We start from the raw sequence: 18,716 nt of genomic DNA, 5'->3' as shown, positions 1-18,716 counted from the left end.
GTAACTCTCCATATGTTTATTTAGGAAGATGCTCCTTTGTTACCATGACCATGTTGATAATTTTCCTTTTAAAGGATAGGCTTCAGGAAAACAAGAATGTTATCCTTGGGTGTATAGTGCTCTTTTAGGGGTATTTAGGGTGATTTAATTAAATAAAAATTATTCTTGAAAAGTTTTTTGTGACAAGCTAATAATATAGCCTTTTGAACGGAAAGTTATAAATCTCTAAATTTAGTGAACCATGTCGGTAAATGTTTTTCTGCTGTGTGAAGCTTTGTCTAGCAGATCTAGCATAAGGTTTGAAGAATCTCTGTCTCATCCTGGAGTTCTTGTTTGTTCGTTCCGTTTTGTCAGTCTCCTGCACAACAGCCAAATCAGAAAGATTTCCAGAAATGCTTTTGAGGGACTTGAAAATTTGCTGTACTTGTAAGTTGCAAGAAAAATCAACAGTGACGTACAGTGCTGATAGATTATTTTCACCTTTTCGTTTAATTAAAGTAATTCTTCATCTTCTTAAAAAACACTGTCTGCTTTTCAACAAAGCTCATTTCACCATTTTTAAGTGAAGTCCATTGTTGCTTTCAACAGATTATTCATCTGAAAACATTTGAATATTTATGCACATTTCTATTCCTCCATCCCTGCTACAAAAATTCTAAATTGGAGAAAAATAAAAACAAAACAGAGTTTGTGCAACTTTCATATTCAGATCTAATTAATCAATAATTGTAAAAATTCCATTGAGCCAAGAGAAGCTGTATGTCAACAACTCAGCCATCCAAGACCTTCTTGAGCAGTGAGCACATTACAATTAGGGACCTGAGTTTTTTTATTATTTTTTAAAAAATATTTATTTATCTATCTTTTTGGCTGCATCAGGTCTTAGTTGTGGCACGTGGGATCTTTTGTTGTGGCACGTGGGCTCTTCGTTGCAGTTGGGCTCTTCGTAGCAGTGTGAGGGCTTCTCTCTAGTTGTGGTGTGCAGGCTCAATAGTTGTGGCTCACAGGCTCAGTAGTTGTGGCTCGCAGCCTCAGTAGTTGTGGCGCATGGGCTTAGTTGCCCCATGGCATGTGGGATCTTAGTTCCCCGATGAGGTATCGAACCGGCATCCCCTGCATTGCAAGACCGATTCTTAACCACTGGACCACCAGGGCAGTTCCACAGTTAGGGACTTTAGTGAACTTGGGGAAGAACCACACTTCGGAGCAGTGAGCTCACACATGTGACCGTTGGCCATTGTGGCGCTCTTTTGAGTATTGTAGGTAAATGAGAGTAAAGGTATTTTAAGCGACTCCCTGTTTTGATGCAGAAACCATGCGTGTTGATGAGTTGAAAGCTGGGAGGTCATGACTGCTCCACTCATGTGGAATGCTGAACAAAGAAACCGGAAGGACATTTGTTTAATTAAGGAGCAAGTGCTGCAACTTTCTTTTTAAAAAAACATTAAGGAGGTAAATAACATTTTTATAGAAATATTTCCATTTGTGGATTCATTAAGGACTCTGGGGAAAAAGCTGAAATTATTCTTGTAAAGAGGAGATGCTGTCCCGACACTTTTTCTCCCGTTTAATGTATGCAATGATCGTAGCATCTTCCTGAGTCACTAGAGTTCACATCACACCCCAGCTCAAGAGCCTTGCAGCCTGCTGTGTTCAACTGAGACACCCAGCCTATGACACAAGACCTCCTACAGCTCTTTTCATCCCTCAGTCCTAAAACCTTGGTTCCTGTTTAGAATCAGTCCATTCTATAATATTAGCTCTCCTAGCTGTTCACGACCAATCCCATGCCCAGCAGGCACACGGCATGCTTGATTTCCACGTGTTAAACATTGCTAAGGATTCTTTGGGCTTCTAGGCTGGTGCCGTGAGTGGGCCACTCCTGACCCCACTGTGTTTCATCCCAGTTCTGGGGGTCTGGGGTTCTTTACTCATTGGCATGTAAGGAGTATCTCCCCAACAGTAAAACAAACAAATTGATAAACAGCACAAGACAAAAAACTTCATCACTTGTAAATACGGTTTGGAAGAGATCTTATTGCTAGTGCGATACTCAATGAAGAAACCTAGTACAATGAATTATGAGCAAGAAGCTAATTTTGGATAAGGTGAATGGGCAACACTGCCGCGGCTGGATCCTTACATGCTCAAGTGCTTTGTACGCTCTGGGTGAGAACAAGAAAAGCACTTCACGACACTTCGAGTCAACGCTCTTCTAACCGTATCTCTGGGCTTCTGTAAGTTGTGTGACTCAGGGAAAGGGAAGGACAGTTTATCAACGTTTTATGACACAGTAGGTGGTGAACTCATTCATGTGGCCCCTGAGGCCAATCTTTCCCTGTTTTCAGTAACATTACCGAGTAGGGATTGCCTGTCAAAACAGAGGTGTTCTTAGAAAAAAGGAGTTTGTGGGCTGGGAGACCTCTTCCGTGCCGACACCCCCTGTCCAGATTAGAAGAAAGTGGAATTTGAGGTTTGGAAGGAAATGTCAGGGTCGAAGGCAGTTGAGGATGGTAGACTCTGCTACACGCGTGGATGCAAGCCTCGTGTGAGCCAGTCCTGGAGACGCCCGGAGCGACGTGAGCTCCTTCTGGGTGGGGTTCACAGAGAACCTGCGATCCGGGCTGCTCATTGATCTGGAGGTCTGTGAAGGTGCTGAGACAGGCAGTGGGGTGGGAGCTGTTGTGTGGAGATGCAGAGACAGGCTTCAGGCTTAGATCTTGCTTGTCTGGGGGGTGAGCCCACACTTAGAGGCCAGTTGGGTGGGCTCTGGAATCTAGACACACACGGACATGGTGGTGGCCCAGTGGGGGAGGATGGCTCCGCCTCCCCATGCGATGGGCGAGCAAGGCTGCAGATAAGGGGGTGCTTGTGAATTACTGCAGCGTTGACTAAAGCCAAGAATCACCTGCTACCGTGGGCACCACGTCTGTGGCGACCTCAGCTCTGACGCACCCTGCAGATGTATCGTCTTGTCCCCTTATGGACAGAGAAACAAGTTGTCGCAAAGGGTGGGGTTGATAACCCGCAAAGAGCATTCCCAGCAGTGAGGCTGTGTGTGTGTGTGTGTGTGTGTGTGTGCGCGCGCGCACAGCGGCATGCTTGAGAATCGGGCTCCTGCGTGTATTTCCGTGCAGCGCACACGAAGCGCAGGGCTCGCTTCTCTGCTCTCGCAGCCTCGCCCAGCCTGCTGCACACCCGTGTGTCTCGCGCCCGCTCAGTGAACCGGCGCCGCTGCTCTGGGAGCCGCCCGCTCGGGCTGTCCAGCACACCCCGTTCGCTCCGCCCCCAAGAGCACTTCTGATGTGTCCACTTGCCCCGTGTCCCCCGCACCTACCCTAGTTCAAGGAATCGCTATTTCCCTGCTTCACGTTCCATTTTAATAAGTCAGACGCCCACAGCCCAGTGTGGCTTCAGATCCACACACACATGGAAATTCATCTTAGGGCTTCTATCCTTTGATTTTTTTAAAAAAAATTATTTGCTTTATTTATTTATTTTTTAAATTTTATTTATTTATTTATTTATTTTTGTCTGTGTTGGGTCTTCGTTTCTGTGCGAGGGCTTTCTCCAGCTGTGGCAAGTGGGGGCCACTCTTCATCACGGTGCGCGGGCCTCTCATTATCGCGGCCTCTCCTGTTGCGGAGCACAGGCTCCAGACGCGCAGGCTCAGTAATTGTGGCTCACGGGCCTAGTTGCTCCGCGGCATGTGGGATCTTCCCAGACCAGGGCTCAAACCCGTGTCCCCTGCATTGGCAGGCAGATTCTCAGCCACTGCGCCACCAGGGAAGCCCTGCTTTGTGTGTTATACTGGATGCGTTGTTCTCTAATCTCTCCACGCACGGGAAGCGCTCACTCTCCCCCCCTGCGGGCCTTTGCACGTGAGGCTTGTGGGTCTTTCCCTGGTGACGTTTTCCTCTGTCTTGTCCCACCTTTAATGTCAACTCCTCTGGGAAGCTTCCTCTCTGTTTTTCTCTCCCACGGTGCCTGTTCATTTATTACACCACAGAAGCTAATGTTTTTCTCTCATATGTTTTTACTTACTCGTGTTCTGATTTTCCCACTGGATCCTGTGGAGGCGAGGGGCCGTCTCCTCTAATTCACCACATAACCCAGCATTGAGAACGTGCTAACTGCTCATGAAATATTTGGGGAATAAAGAAGAGAACATAAGGTGCTCAATAAATGCTCATCGTATTGATTAACAGTCTTAGTCATGTTGAGTTCATTATTCATTGAGAGGGAGGATGAGACCAGTAAATGCTCAGCTTTTTCAGTAACGTGTGTCCATCAGTGATTTTTGTGGTGGCCTTTCCCAAGCATTTCGGGTGTTTACATAACGTAGCTATAGTGCATGTATGTCCAGGAGGCTAATTTTCTTTAGACTGAACACACCACCAGACTGCAGTTGTGCCCTGCCAAACACAAAGGAGAGCACAGATTTTTCTCTGAAACAAAAGCCTTTCTGAACTCTTCTGAAATTCTAACATGTTTTGGTCCAAAATGTATCATTGATTCCCTTGGGCAAAACAGACTGAAATGTCTTAGGACAAATTTGCTTCTAGATTCATAAGAAAAAGTGCAATTGTTTGAGGATCTCTTTGGGAACTGTGGTTCATTTAAGGTTAGCTGAATTTGAGACCTGAGTTCCACTGAAAAACTGAGAGCAAAACATTCCTTTTTAGGACTTCCCTGGTGGTGCAGTGGTTGAGAATCCTCCTGCCAATGCAGGGGACACGGGTTCGAGCCCTGGTCCAGAAGATCCCACATGCCGCGGAGCAACTAAGCCCGTGCGCCACAACTACTGAGCCTGCACTCTAGAGCCTGCGAGCCACAACTACTGAGCCCGCGTGCCACAACTACTGAAGCCCGCGTGCCTAGAGCCCGTGCTCCGCAACAAGAGAAGCCACCGCAATGAGAAGCCCGCGCACTGCAACAAAGAGTAGCCCCCGTTAACCGCAACTAGAGACAGCCTGCGTGCAGCAACGAAGACCCAACGCAACCAAAAATAAATAAAATAAATAAATTAAAAAAGAAAAACATTCCTTTTGTTTGGTTTGGTGAACCAGCAACTAAGGACAGCATCGCTGTATATAAACTGTTAACCAAGTTAGAATTAGTCTAATGATAAACTCCCAAGTAACGTTTACCTGTTCAGAAACATCTTGGCATCTACAAAGTGATACTGATCTCATCACTTATGAGCACTGAACAATTAAAAAACAAATCCCCTGGGCAGAAACTGTTGCATACGTGCTCAGGTTGGAGATACACTGAGCATCTCTGGCGGTATTTAAAGAGGAAATTTCTTCCACACTCAAATCCATGAATCTGTTTCTGGTGTGGTTCCCATTTCCGAGGTTTAGCTTCTTCTCTGAATTACAGCTTCTTCCTCTTCTGGCCCAGCTCTTGCAAATTCACCTTCTTGGGTCATTGGCTGAGTGTGTCCTTTGCAGTTGTTAACTGAGCATTGACTGGCCTTTGCCATCTCTCCCAGTCTCTAAAATTCCTTGGAGTCGGCCCCATTCCTTTTGTAACCTCTAGATAAAAAGATACTCACTTCCACGGCATTCACAGAAACCATAGAGATTTTTTTCAATTAAATTCGGGTTTAATATTAAGATTCTGTATTTTGCAGTTCGGTGTTAGTTTGGGTTCAATCACTTCAGAAAATATACAACATTGGTTCCAGTTTAAATCAATTCACTGTTTGTTAAGAAAAAAAAAACCCAATAACAGCAAACTTTGGTAGATTTAGAGAGGAAATAATGTTGCCATCCTCCAGCTGAAGGAAAAAGGCAAAGAAGGTGCTAGTAGGTTATACAGTTTGTTTCCAGTCGCTTTTGGGGTCAGATGAGTTGCACTGTGTCTGTAAATCCATAGCAGGGTCCTTTCCTGTATGTAGATTTTTGGCGGCAACCATGGGAGAGCCGACTGTGAATGTTTTCATCCCCCGCACATGAATCCTAATGGTGATATTTGCCAGCTTTGCAAATGTAACTCCCAGTTCAATACATTCAGTACGATGGACTGGATTTTAAAAAATTGTGACTGTCCAACTTCTCTTTTTCTTAGAGTAGTTGCCACCCGGTAGATGTGACCTCATCAGTCGGAAGTTTCCCACAACTATTCCAAGTTTTAGAGGCTAAGGCACTGACGCTCAATATTTTGGTCCGGGATCACGCTGAGGCTCTGATGAGAGCCTTGGAGCTCTCCTACCCAGACAGTTGAACATATTGATATGAAATCAAAGTTTCCCTATATTTTTATGGAATCTATTAACACCCCAAAGCTCCTTGGGTCCATACTACAGTTTAAAAAATCCTGATCTAAGATATGTGGTATCTGTACTAATTTATAATTTAATAAGATCTTGTATGTTTTCCAGGTACCTCTACAAGGATGGAATTCGTATACGAGATAAGCAGACATTCAAAGGACTCCTCCTTGGAACAGCTGTAAGTAATAAAAACTTCCTTATCTGACATTATGGTTCAAATAGAAGCTTTTAAAATGTCATTTTGGAATAGTTGAACCATTATTTTAAGCTTTGTTATGCAGCTTGAATGATTGAATATTCTGTCATCAGTTGGATAAAGGCCAGAATGTGTGGTTGAGTTGGCATGAAGACAGGCAGCTCAGCTGGAATCCCAGCTCTATGTTGATCAGTTGTGCATGAATCACAGATCTCTGAAATGAAGACATTTCTGCTCTGAGGACTGAGATATTGCATGCAAAGAATAGTTTATCGCTTGACACAAAATTGGCATTTTACTGATACTGGTAGTTGTGATTATTATTAATTTATGAAACAAGCTCATAGACATTTAGCTGATATGGGAATCCCCAGAATATTTAATCTAAGCTCTCATTTTACAAATGATAAAACCAAACCAATGTTAATTTAAATTACTTGCCCAGGAGTAAAAGTTCGTGGTGTTACTACTACAACCCAGGCCTCCCTGCTGCTACCTCAGTGCCCTGTTTAGCATTTGCCACCTTACAGCTGGTTTCAAAAATACATTTGAAATCCCTAAAACCTTACATTCACCTCTCAGAATTTCTGTGTGAAATATGAATTCCCCAGTATAAAAAAGTCATGTTACGTAGTTCCATTGCTACTGAACTACAATTTGATATTTTATTCTGAGATTTTTCTCATTTGTTAGTGTCTGTGACACAAATACTAATTTAAATTACTAAAAGTAATTTAAGTTACTTTTCCCCATTGATCACAAGCTATGGGATTTTAAGCTCAGATATGTAAAATGCTCTTTGATTTGATTTGATTTGATTTTTTTAAATTGAAATATAGTTGATTTACAATGTGTTAGTTTCTGGTGTACATCAAAGTGATATATATATATATATATATATATATATATGTGGGTGTGTGTATATATATATATATATTCTTTTCCATCATGCTTTATTACAGGATATTAAATATAGTTCCCTGTGCTATACAGTAGAACCTTGTTTATCTATTTTATGTATACTAGTTTGTATCTGCTAATCCCAAACTCCTAATCTATGCCTCTCCCATCCCTTTTCCCCTTTGGTAAGCATAAGTTTGTTTTCTATGTCTGTGAGTCTGTTTCTGTTTTGTAAATAAGTTCATTTGTATCATATTTTAGATTCCACATATAAGTGATATATGATATTTGTCTTTCTCTGTCTGACATACTTCACTTACTATGATAATCTCTAGGTCCAGCCATGTTGCTGCAAATGGCATTATTTCATTCTTTTTTATGGCTGAGTAATATTCCAGTGTGTGTGTGTGTGTGTGTGTGTGTGTGTGTGTGTGTGTATACACCACATCTTCTTTATCCACTCATCTGTCAATGGACATTTAGGTTAATTCCATGTCTTGACTATCGTAAATAGTGTTGCAATGAACATTGAGGTGCATACATCTTTTCGAATTAGAGTTTGCTCTGTATATATGCCCAGGAGTGGGATTGCTGGATGATATCGTAGTTCTATTTTTAGTTTTTTAAGGACCCTCCATACTGTTCTCCATGGTGTTCTCTGCACCAATTTACACTCCCACCAACAGTGTAGGAGGGTTCCCTTTTCTCCAACCCTCTCCCGCATTTATATTTTGTAGATTTTTTAATGATGGCCATCCTGACTGGCTACAATGAGGTGGTACCTCATTGTAGTTTTGATCTGTGTTTCTCTAATAATTAACAATGTTGAGCATCTTTTTATGTGCTTTTTGGCCTTCTGTATGTCTTCTTTGAAGAAATGTCTATTCAGATCCTCTGCCCATTTTTTGATTGGGTTGTTTGTGTTTTTTTTGATACTGAGCTGCATGAACTGTTTGTATATTTTGGAAATTAAGCCCTTGTCGGTTGCATTGTTTGCAAATATTTCCTTCCAGTATGTAGGTTGTCTTTTCATTTTGTTTATGGTTTCCTTTGCTGTGCAAAAGCTTATGAGATTTGATTAGGTCCCATTTGTTTATTTTTTATTTATATCTATTACCTTGGGAAACTGACCTAAGAAAACATTGCTACACTTTATGTCAGAGAATGTTTTGCCTATGTTCTCTACTAGGAATTTTATGGTTTCTTGTCTTATATTTAAGTCTTTAAGCCATTTTGAGTTTATTTTTGTGCATGGTGTGAGGGTGTGTTCTCACTTCATTGATTTACCTGCAGCTGTGCAACTTTCCCAACACCACTTGCTGAAGAGACTGTCTTTTCTCCATTGTATATTCTTGCCCCCTTTGTTGAAGACTGACTGTAGGTGTGTGGGTTTACTTCTGGGCTCTCTATTCTATTCCATTGATCCATATGTTTGTTTTTGTGCCAATACCATGCTGTTTTGATATCTGTAGCTTTGTAGTATTGTCTGAAATCTGGGAGGGTTATGCCCCTGCTTTGTTCTTTTTCCTCAGGCTTGCTTTGGCAATTCTGGGTGTTTTATGGTTCCATATAAATTTTTGGATTATTTGTTCTAGTTCTGTGAACGTCATGGGTAACTTGATAGGGATTACATTAAATCTGTAGTTTGCTTTGGGTAGTATAGCCATTCTAACAATGTTAATTCTTCCAATATAAGTAGAATGCTCTTTGATTTTTAATTAATAGGACTAATAAATACCAGAAGGCTTTGATTCCTAACTTTGTTTCTGTCTTCAATGTGGCCTCTTAATTTCAAAAGAAAACTATTTGCCGTCATTCTATAACAAACGTGCCTCAAGAAATCTGGATTTTTCTTTCCTAGAAGGCCAAAGGGTTAGTTTATAGTATTAAAATATGATCAATCATCAAATATATTTTTTAAAATTATTACTGCTTCTACTTTCCCCCTTATTAATTTTCTTTTACATAAGCCATCCCTGAAGCAAAGTGTTTTCTTCATCTTTTCCTTTCATTTTGAATTGTGTAATGTTTTAGATAATTTTTACTATACTGCAGAATCATCACAAAAACCAGTTAAGTATAAATTTTTTAATAACAACAACAACAAACAAAACTCTTATCACTGTGATGTGTTTTTCAGCAAATATATTTACAGATGGTTTATAAAAATTTGCAAGTGAAAAGTTGTAATTTCCATTTAAATTGCAAATACTTCTCATCAGCAAGTGCTTTATATTCTGATAATAATTACTGGTCTTACGAATATTGAGTAATGGCTAATGTTTAAAGCCATGGAAACAGGCAATTTTGCTTTCTATTTTTAAAGCATGATTCCATGTGCTTGTGAATCACTATTCAAAGAAGATTTTTGGTATCCAAAAATGTAGTCTCTAATCCTTGGAATTTTTCATAATTTTAATTATAGCTCTGAAAGTCAATTTTATTTCAGAGTAGCTTATTTTTGTAGTTTTCTCTACAAAACTAAAGTAGAACTTGAAATGCCCAAGACATTTTTTTCGTTAAGATCTATTTACACTGCCTTTCTTTTAATGATTCTTATTGTATATATCCTTTCTGGATCAAGTTCCTTTCTGAGGAGGGCGGAGCTGCATGATAGATCTTTGCATAGCCTTGCAAATAGTAAAGCATTTATTGCTAATTCTGCTGCTGACATAGTTGTTCACAATTAGTATAAAATACACCTTTTGGTATGCCTGTGGTCCTCATAACACAGTCTTTGACTCCCCCAAATGGGCATGGGAAATGAGGAAGAGATATTGAAGAAGGATTTATTAGTCTAATTCCTTTTTAAAAAAATCTTTCTGTCAATTGAAAATTTGGCAAACCACATACTTTTTTAAAAAGCACTTTCCTGAGCTATGATTGACAAACAGGAGCCTGTGCATATTTAATGTGTACGAACCAAGGGGTTTGGAGATAAGCATATACCCATGAAACCGTCATCACAACTTGTGCCATAAACATACCCATCACCTCCAAAAGGTTCCTCCTGCCCTCTTTATGATTATGATGATTATTATTAATAAGAACACAACATGAAATCTACAAATGGCCAACAAGTACATGAAAAGATGCTCAACATCACTAATCATCAGGGAAATGCAAACTGAAATCACAATGAGAAGTCACTTCATACCAGTTAGGATGGCTGTTATTAAAAAAAAAAAAAAAGAAAGAAAGAAGGAAGGAAGGAGAGAAAGAAAGAAAAAGAAGGAAGGAAGGGAAGGAAGGAAGGGAGAAAGGGGGGAAGGAAAGGAAGGAAGGAAGAAAGAAAGAAAGGAAAGAAAGGGAGGGAGGAAGGGAGAGATAAGTGTTGTGAGGATGTGGAGAAAAGGGAACCCTCGTGCACTGTCGATAGGAATGGAAATTGGTGCAGCCACTATGGAGGTTCCTCAAAAAACTAAAAATAGAACTTCCTTATGATCCAGCCATGCCACTTTTGGGTGTTTATCCAAAGGAATTGAAATCAGAATCTTGAAAAGGTACCTGCACTCCCAGGTTCATTGCAGCTTTGTTCACAATAGCCAAGACATGGAAGCAATCTGTCTGCTGACAGATGTGTGGATAAAGCAAATGTGGTATGTACATACAATGAAATATTATTCGAGCTTAAAAAGAAGGAAATCCTGCCATTTCTGACAACATGGCTGAATTTGGAGGACATTATGCTAAGTGAAGTAAGCCAGATACAGAAGGACAAATACTACATGATATCACTTATGTGAGGAATTTAAAATAGCCAAACTTATAGAAGCACAGAGTAGCACAGAATAGTGATTGCCAGAGGCTGGGAGAGAAGAAAATGGGGAGGTATTACTAACCAAAGGGTACAAAGTTATTCTAAAAGTTATTCTAAAAAGCCTAGAGATCTACTATACAAAATAGTGTCAAACCACATTCTGCTTCAAGAATAAATGATTTTTTTATGCTACATTATATCATTTTCTACATGTTGGTTACATAAAGAGAAATTTTGTAATTAAACCCAACAAAGGCTTAGACTAAAACACAAGTGTGTTATTTTAAGCATTAATAAGGCATAGTTAGGGACTTCCCTGGTGGCGCAGTGGTTAAGAATCCGCCTACCAATGCAGGGGATATGGGTTCGATCCCTGGTCTGGGAAGATCCCACATGCCACGGAGCAACTAAATCCGTGCACCACAACTACTGAGCCTGTGCTCTGGAGCCCGCGAGCCACAACTACTGAGCCCACATGCCACAACTATTGAAGCCCACGTGCCTAGAGCCCGTGCTCCACAACAGGAGAAACCACCGCAATGAGAAGCCCACGCACGACAATGAAGAATAACCGCTGCTCGCCGCAACTAGAGAAAGCCTGCGTGCAGCAACGAAGACCCAACACAGCCAAAAATAAATAAATAAATAAAATAAAATAAATAAATTTAAAAAGTTATTAAAAAAGGCATAGTTATTTATTCAGCATAATTTGTTCTTATAGTGACTGTGTAGATGGTGCAGGGAAGAGTAGTTATCTTTATAAGAGTTATAACCATTGAATTTTTATGTAGGAAAACAGAATGATCACATATTAGGAGAGTGTATATTAAAATGAACAGACCTGTGAGGATATAGTGAATCTCACCGAATGTAAAGACCGTTGCCTTCGGTATAACTTTCTGCTCTGTGTATAGCTGAACACCACTGGTAAGGCAGGTGGTGTTTCCAAAGTACAGACGACACAGAGGGTGCTAATGCTTCCACATATCAGAGCATGAGCAGCTGGTGTGTTCTTCGAAAGCACAGTTTAATATTTCTTGTCTTATTAGTCTATCAACCTGCTTTCCAGTCTTCATTCCACTGATACAGTAGACATATTTTCACTGATTATATTTTTCTTTGCCAATGAATTTCCCTCTGTCCTTTCTTGTCTCCTTAGTAGGGCACCAGAAATCTCTTTTGTGGAAATGATACCTCATAGCCACATTCCTCATAGGACCACTGAACTAGAAGGGATGTTATTCGTTTTAGTCAGGCATTATCTTTTAACCTGCACTTCCTCTTCAGTGCATAACTTTATATTTCTTCCTGTTCCTTTTCTTTAGATATTTACTTATTTCTAAGTGGGATATTTGTTCTGGAGCATCTTTATTAGATAATAGCAGGCTTTCATACTTGCGTTAAGTTGTTTTGTGTAGCTCCGTAACCTAGATATAAATGTCTTATCCATCACCTACTGCAATTATGGAAGGTGTAAGAAATCAGACTGAACTCAGTTTGATCTGACCGAAAATGTGTGGCGCTTCTTAGCTAGTCTTGAGCTTCTCACTGAAAAATTCTAAAACTTAGTTTTCTTTTGTTGTTTTTTAAATGGAGATAACAATGGTGATTTACCTGAATGACTCTGTGAAGCACTTGGCAAGAGTAAATCCTGCAATAATAATACTTAAATACTTATTATATTTGTTACCATTCTTATCATTATTTTGTGATAATTATTTCAGTAATTACTTTCTGCACAACTTCTTTGAAGAAAGAGCTAATTTTTTTTTTTTTTTTTTTTTTTAGAAATTCACGTTCTTTTATTTATTTATTTATTATTTATTTATTTATGACTGTGTTGAGTCTTCGTTTCTGTGCGAGGGCTTTCTCCAGTTGTGGCAAGTGGGGACCACTCTTCATCGCGGTGCGCGGGCCTCTCACTATCACGGCCTCTCTTGTTGCGGAGCACAGGCTCCAGACGCGCAGGCTCAGTAATTGTGGCTCACGGGCCCAGTTGCTCCATGGCATGTGGGATCTTCCCAGACCAGGGCTCAAACCCGTGTCCATTGGCAGGCAGATTCTCAACCACTGCGCCACCAGGGAAGCCCAAGAGCTAATTTTTAAATGGTGTGTTTTTAAATACAAAACTAAATTTAGCCAGTGATACAAAAGTATCATTAACTTTATTTCTTTGACCTTGATCTTGTCTAGTTTATCTTGAAGGACCTTCTAATTTTATTTCTTAAGATAAGCCATAACTGGCTGTAAATGCTAAAAAAAAATTTTAAACATGAAACATCCCCTAATCACAAAGTTAATATTTCAAAGGTTTTATTTAAGCATCTTATTTTCTTTTTCAGAAACCTAATTAAAATTCTTTAAGAACCTAATGTTACAAGGAATGGCATACTTAGCATGATACTTTTGAATTTATAGATACTTTGAAAATCTAAACATTTTGACTGGAACAAAAGAACATATGAGTGAACTGTAGCAGTGGAGAGCAGATCAGTGGTTTCCTGGGGCCGGGGGTGGGCGGGGGTAGGATTGGCTGCAGAGGATGTGAGGGTATTACTTGGGGTCATGGAACTATTCCATGTTATAATTGTGGTGCTGGTTAAAAGACACATACACTGATCACAACTAATTTCTTTATATACTTAAAACTGGTGAATAGTTATTGTACGTAAATCATACCTCAACAAAGCTGACCAAAAAGGACAAATATAAATATCTCATTAATATTTAACAGATATTTCTCTGAATATACCCTCATTCCCATTTTCATTTGTTAAATCTGTGTCGCCTTATATAGTGGCTGATAGTAAGTCTTGAAGTCAAAAAGTAAAATGTCTCCAACTTTTTCTTTTAGGAAATAGTTTGCATTCCCATATGCATTTTAGAATTAGCTCGTTCATTTTAAACCCCTCCCTCACCCCCAGTCAAAGCCCTCTGAGATTCCGATTGGAATTACATTGAATCTATGGATCAATTTGTTGGGGTGTCTGTCACTAAACACAAACACACCATACATGTATTCAGACCAGGCAGAATAAAATGGGTTATTTTTAGTAGAACATTTTAGTTGCATTAATAATGCGGGTAAAATCATATCACATCCTCGGCGGGTAACATCGCGTGTACCTTGGGTAGAGCAATCAGGCAGCTCTCCTGGGACCTGAGGCACCTGGGGGCTAGTGTGCCTCTGTGGGGACTGCATATTTGATCTTATTTCCTGAGCATCATTAAAATTCAGTTTCTAAGCACCTCTCTAGGAATAGTTCTGTTCTTCCATTATTCAGTTGTGTCTCTCCAGCTGGCTTTGTGATCCCGTCTGAGATACGTTGGCTGGGAAAGCAGTGGTACCATGTCCCCTGTGGTCAAGGCCCAGAGCATCCCACGTGGGGGCAGGAGTGGCTGCCTGCCAGGGGCATCACCCAGCCCACCCCACAGTTTCTTCCCTTTTCCTTGCTGACATGCCCCAGCAGGAGTTTCACTCTGGCGAGCCCTCTTTTGGGCACTGCCTGAAAAGGAGGCTTTGAGGACTTTTCCCTCTCTGTACCATCCCAGATAAAATCTGTACGACATAAAGAGTAACCTGACTTTGAAAATGTCCAAGTTTGTTCTTCAATAGGAAGTGTATGTTAGGAACAGAGGCATTCTCTGATATCCTTGGGCTCTCTGAGGTCTCCCAGAGGAGGCCCAGACTCTCACACTGAGAGCCGGGTCGGTGCCGGAGATGGAGCATCTCCTGTCTCCGGTCCCTGTGCCTGCATACAGGGGCTTATGCTCGGCGGGGATCAGAGGGAAGGAAGGCCTTGGTCGAACTTCAAGCGATGTCTGGAGGGTAAAATGATTCACGGGTCTGAGTAGGTTTGGAAGTCATTCTGTAAACAGAATCGCTGCCACTTCATCTGCGTTTGCGTTTTTGATTGAATTTCTTTTTCTGACTTATGTTTTAAGAGGGCAGTTTGTGGATTAATGTTCTTAGGTTAAAACTTTCATCTGACCTGCAATGAGCTCGGGCGTGTTCCCAAACCACAGGACACCCAGCCTGGCAGCCTGTTCGAATCAGCCGGCGAGCTCATAGAAATAGCGTGTCTGCCCCTGTCCCCCAGGGCATCAGAGGCTCAGGAGAAGGATGCTGGCGGCAGCGGCCTCCTCTCACGCTCCCTGGAAGAGTCTAGCAGCAGTCGGGGTTTAGAGTCACTCTCTCTGCCTTAAAGGTGTCACACAGCTAGAGATGCTCGCCAGTCTTGTTGGGTTTAGGTTTCCTTTTTTGTCTCCAGCCCTCTCCTAACCATCGTCACCCATAGTTCATAAACCTTTTTGTCTGTAAGGCAACCTTTATCTGCAGAGAAGCTGTGCCGGCTTCCAGTCAAGTAAACAGTGAGGCTTAGGTTTCAAGTGAATTATTATAAATATTTGGGTTCAGGTCTTGCAGAAATAGAAACCATCACCATGTGACCTGTCACGTGTTTCTCTGCCCTCCCCCCTGCCCCGATGCCCCGGCCGCTGGTGTCACTTTCCCATACTCATGTCCCTTCCTGATATCACTGCATGGAAGCCTCTGGGGCCTGGACCCTCCAGTTCTGCTTTGTGTTGCAGAGAATATTCACGTTGGGCCAGCCCACGCAGGTCTCATAAAATACGTGATATGTTGTCAAGAAAAAAAAATCCAAAACTTAAACAGTAAATGCACTTAATGATTCTTCAAAGGAAGACTTGAGTTATTTAACAAACGATAGGCCTTGACAACCCACCCTGACCCCAGGCACCGCCCCTCTCTGGGCTCGGCATCGCATGGCAACTCTTTCTCTGGACGCACCCCGAGTCTCCTTCACTTTTCTCCCCTCGTTCCCCGTCTCTTTCTTTTACGGCTCCGCTCACAGTTTTGTCCCAGAGAGCCTGTGTTCTCACGGACCTTCTGTCCTCTTCCTTCCTCCTGTGTGTGTCACCACGTGCACGTTACATTTCGAGTGACACTAAACTAAAGAAATGGCTCAGGTGAGAAAGGGAGCTCGTAATCCAAGGACTCGACAAAGGAGAAGTTTAAAAAAAAAAAACCCTCAAGGAACAAAAACCAAGGCTTTACCCTCCACTCCTGCTCAGACGGCAGCGATGGTAAGAGCCCCGCACCCGTGTCAGGGTCGTCGTGGCCACCTGCTGAGGACACTTCGTGGCATTAAGTCTGGCATTAGCTGGGCGGTGAGCGACGCCGTCAGAAAGGTTAGAAAGAAGAGAGAGAGTTCGAAGTCAGCGTCTCGCGCGGCGCTGCACAGCCAGCGGGGGGAGATAAGAGAAGAAGGAGGCCCTTGGACACGCCGGGGGCCTTTCCATCGCACCGCTGGGGGCGGGTTGCCGCAGCCCGGGAACAGGCGGCAGCCTGGGTCGCTGCTCGCACAGCGCGCTCGCACCACCAGGGCTGCGCCAGCCAGGATGCCCGCGGCGCCGGGGTGCACACCTGGCCGCAGGGCGGCCTTCACGCAGGGCTTCACGGCGGCGCCTGTCGGAGGTCGGAGGGGAGACAGGGCGGCCGCCGGGTGTGTGCTTGGAGCTCAGGACAGAGGCCCCGATGGGCGCTCGGCGCCCGGGGGCCGTCACTGTGTGGACGCGGTGACTGGGGGGGTGAAGACGGAAGGGAGTGGAGATCCGCGCCCGGCTCCTAACTCACTCAGACGCCTGGGGAGCCAGAGACAGAAGGAAACCGAGGGGAGGCTCAGCAACGCGGGGGACCGCAGGAACCTGGAGAAGGTGGTCCAGAAGGCCGCGTGGTCGGGTCTAAGGCGCGGCGAGCCCCTGCGTGCTGTCCAGGGGTCCAGACGAGGACGCACGGGGAGCGGGGCCTTCGCCCACCGGGCCGCCGTGGCGCAGCAAGTCTCTCCAGCGCGGACCCGGGGCAGGGCCCACAGGAGCCGAGTCAAGGGTGCGGCGGGTGCGGAAGAGAGGACCACAGTGATGGCTGTAACAGCTGAAGAGGGCAGTAAGAATGCCCCAAATCCAGAACTCTGGAAAACACTTTTGCTTTCACGTAGTTCTTTCCGATCCTGCTGTGCACATGTGCACCTGCGATGGATGTGATGCGGTGTGAGTGACGATAAAGGGTACGTGCAGTCTTAGGTTGGGCTTTGTCTTAAGCTTCATGTTTATAATGTTTTTAGCTGCGTTAGTGTCCTAGTGCTGCTGTAACAAACTGCCACAAACTTAGCAGTCTAAACCACACACGCACACGCATTCAGTTTTTTACAGGTCAGAATTGCGGGGTGGTCTCACCTGTCTACTGTTAAGGTGTCGGCAGGGCTCCTGCTTCTCTGGATGCTCTAGGGGAGAATCGTTTCCTGCTTGGTTGGGTTTCAGCTGAATCCAGCTCCTTGCGGCTGTAGGACTGTAGCCGAAGGCCCATCCCGGCCTCTAGAGGCCGCTTCACCCCTCGGCCCGGGGCTCCCGGCCTCCACCTTCAAAGCCAGCAGAGGTGGGGTCTGTCCCTCTCAGACCCTAGTCTCTGCTCACTCTTCTGTCACATCTCCCCATGGACTCTTCCTTCCTTTTCCATTTTTTAAGGACTCCTATGGTTGGATTTGTCCCACCCAGATAATCTCAGATAATGTCCACATTCCAAAGTACTTACCCTTAATCACACCTGCAGAGTCCCACGTGTCATGTAAGGTAACACCATACCCCAGGTTCTGGGATCAGTGCATGAACACTTTGGGAGGCCACTATTCTGCTTCCACAGTTAACATTAAACCTTCTTTTTTTTTTTTTCTTTAAACATCTTTATTGGAGTATAATTGCTTTACAGTGGTGGGTTTCTGCTGTATAACAAAGTGAATCAGCTATACATATACATATGTCCCCATATCCCCTCCCTCTTCCATCTCCCTCTCACCCTCCCTATCCCACCCCTCTAGGGGGGTCACAAAGCACCGAGCTGATCTCCCTGTGCTATGCGGCTGCTTCCCACTAGCTATCTATTTTACATTTGGTAGTGTATATATGTCCATGCCACTCTCTCACTTCATCCCAGCTTACTCTTCCCCTTCCCTGTGTCCTCAAGTCCATTCTCTATGTCTGCGTCTTTATTCCTGTCCTGCCCCTAAGTTCTTCAGAACCTTTTGTTTTTTTTTAGATACCATATATATGTGTTAGCATACGGTATTTGTTTTCCTCTTTCTGACTTACTTCACTCTGTATGACAGACTCTAACTCCATCCACCTCACTACTAATAACTCAATTTCGTTTCTTTTTATGGCTGAGTAATATTCCATTGTATATATGTGCCACATCTTCTTTATCCATTCATCTGTCGATGGACACTTAGGTTGCTTCCGTGTCCTGGCTATTGTAAATACTGCTGCAATGAACATTGTGGTGCATGACTCTTTTGAATTATGGTTAAACCTTCTTTGATAACACAATTAATGGTTCTGTATTATTAGCCATATGGATGTATTATGATTAATGTTAAACATTTATTATTGGAGGTCTGTATGTTTTCCAATTGTGTTGTTTTAAGTAGCAGTGTGGGGATATCCCTTTGGCCTTCATTTTTTTTGTTACATCCTTAAGTGAAATCATTTATGTCTTTTTGACACCA

General features: G+C 42.8%; 1 protein-coding gene across 16 annotated transcripts in view; it reads left to right on the top strand.

Annotated features, from left to right (window-relative positions):
• The window catches only part of LOC309646588 (uncharacterized protein), a 341,945-nt gene that overhangs the window by 72,630 nt on the left and 250,599 nt on the right, over window positions 1-18,716 (top strand). For all 16 annotated transcript variants that reach the window (XR_014255435.1, XR_014255436.1, XR_014255437.1 and 13 more), the window contains exon 2: window positions 6,389-6,458. Coding sequence is in view for 1 of the 16 variants with exons in the window: in XM_082433109.1 (XP_082289235.1) it covers window positions 6,389-6,458 (70 nt within the window). In the remaining 15 variants the exon portion in view is untranslated. The remainder of the gene's footprint in view (window positions 1-6,388; window positions 6,459-18,716) is intronic.

Source organism: Balaenoptera physalus (genome assembly GCF_965194825.1).
Source record: "Balaenoptera physalus genome assembly, chromosome: 17".
NCBI lineage: Eukaryota > Metazoa > Chordata > Mammalia > Artiodactyla > Balaenopteridae > Balaenoptera > Balaenoptera physalus.
Note: the sequence above shows the minus strand (reverse complement) of the source record. Positions and strands in the feature narration are given on the sequence as shown.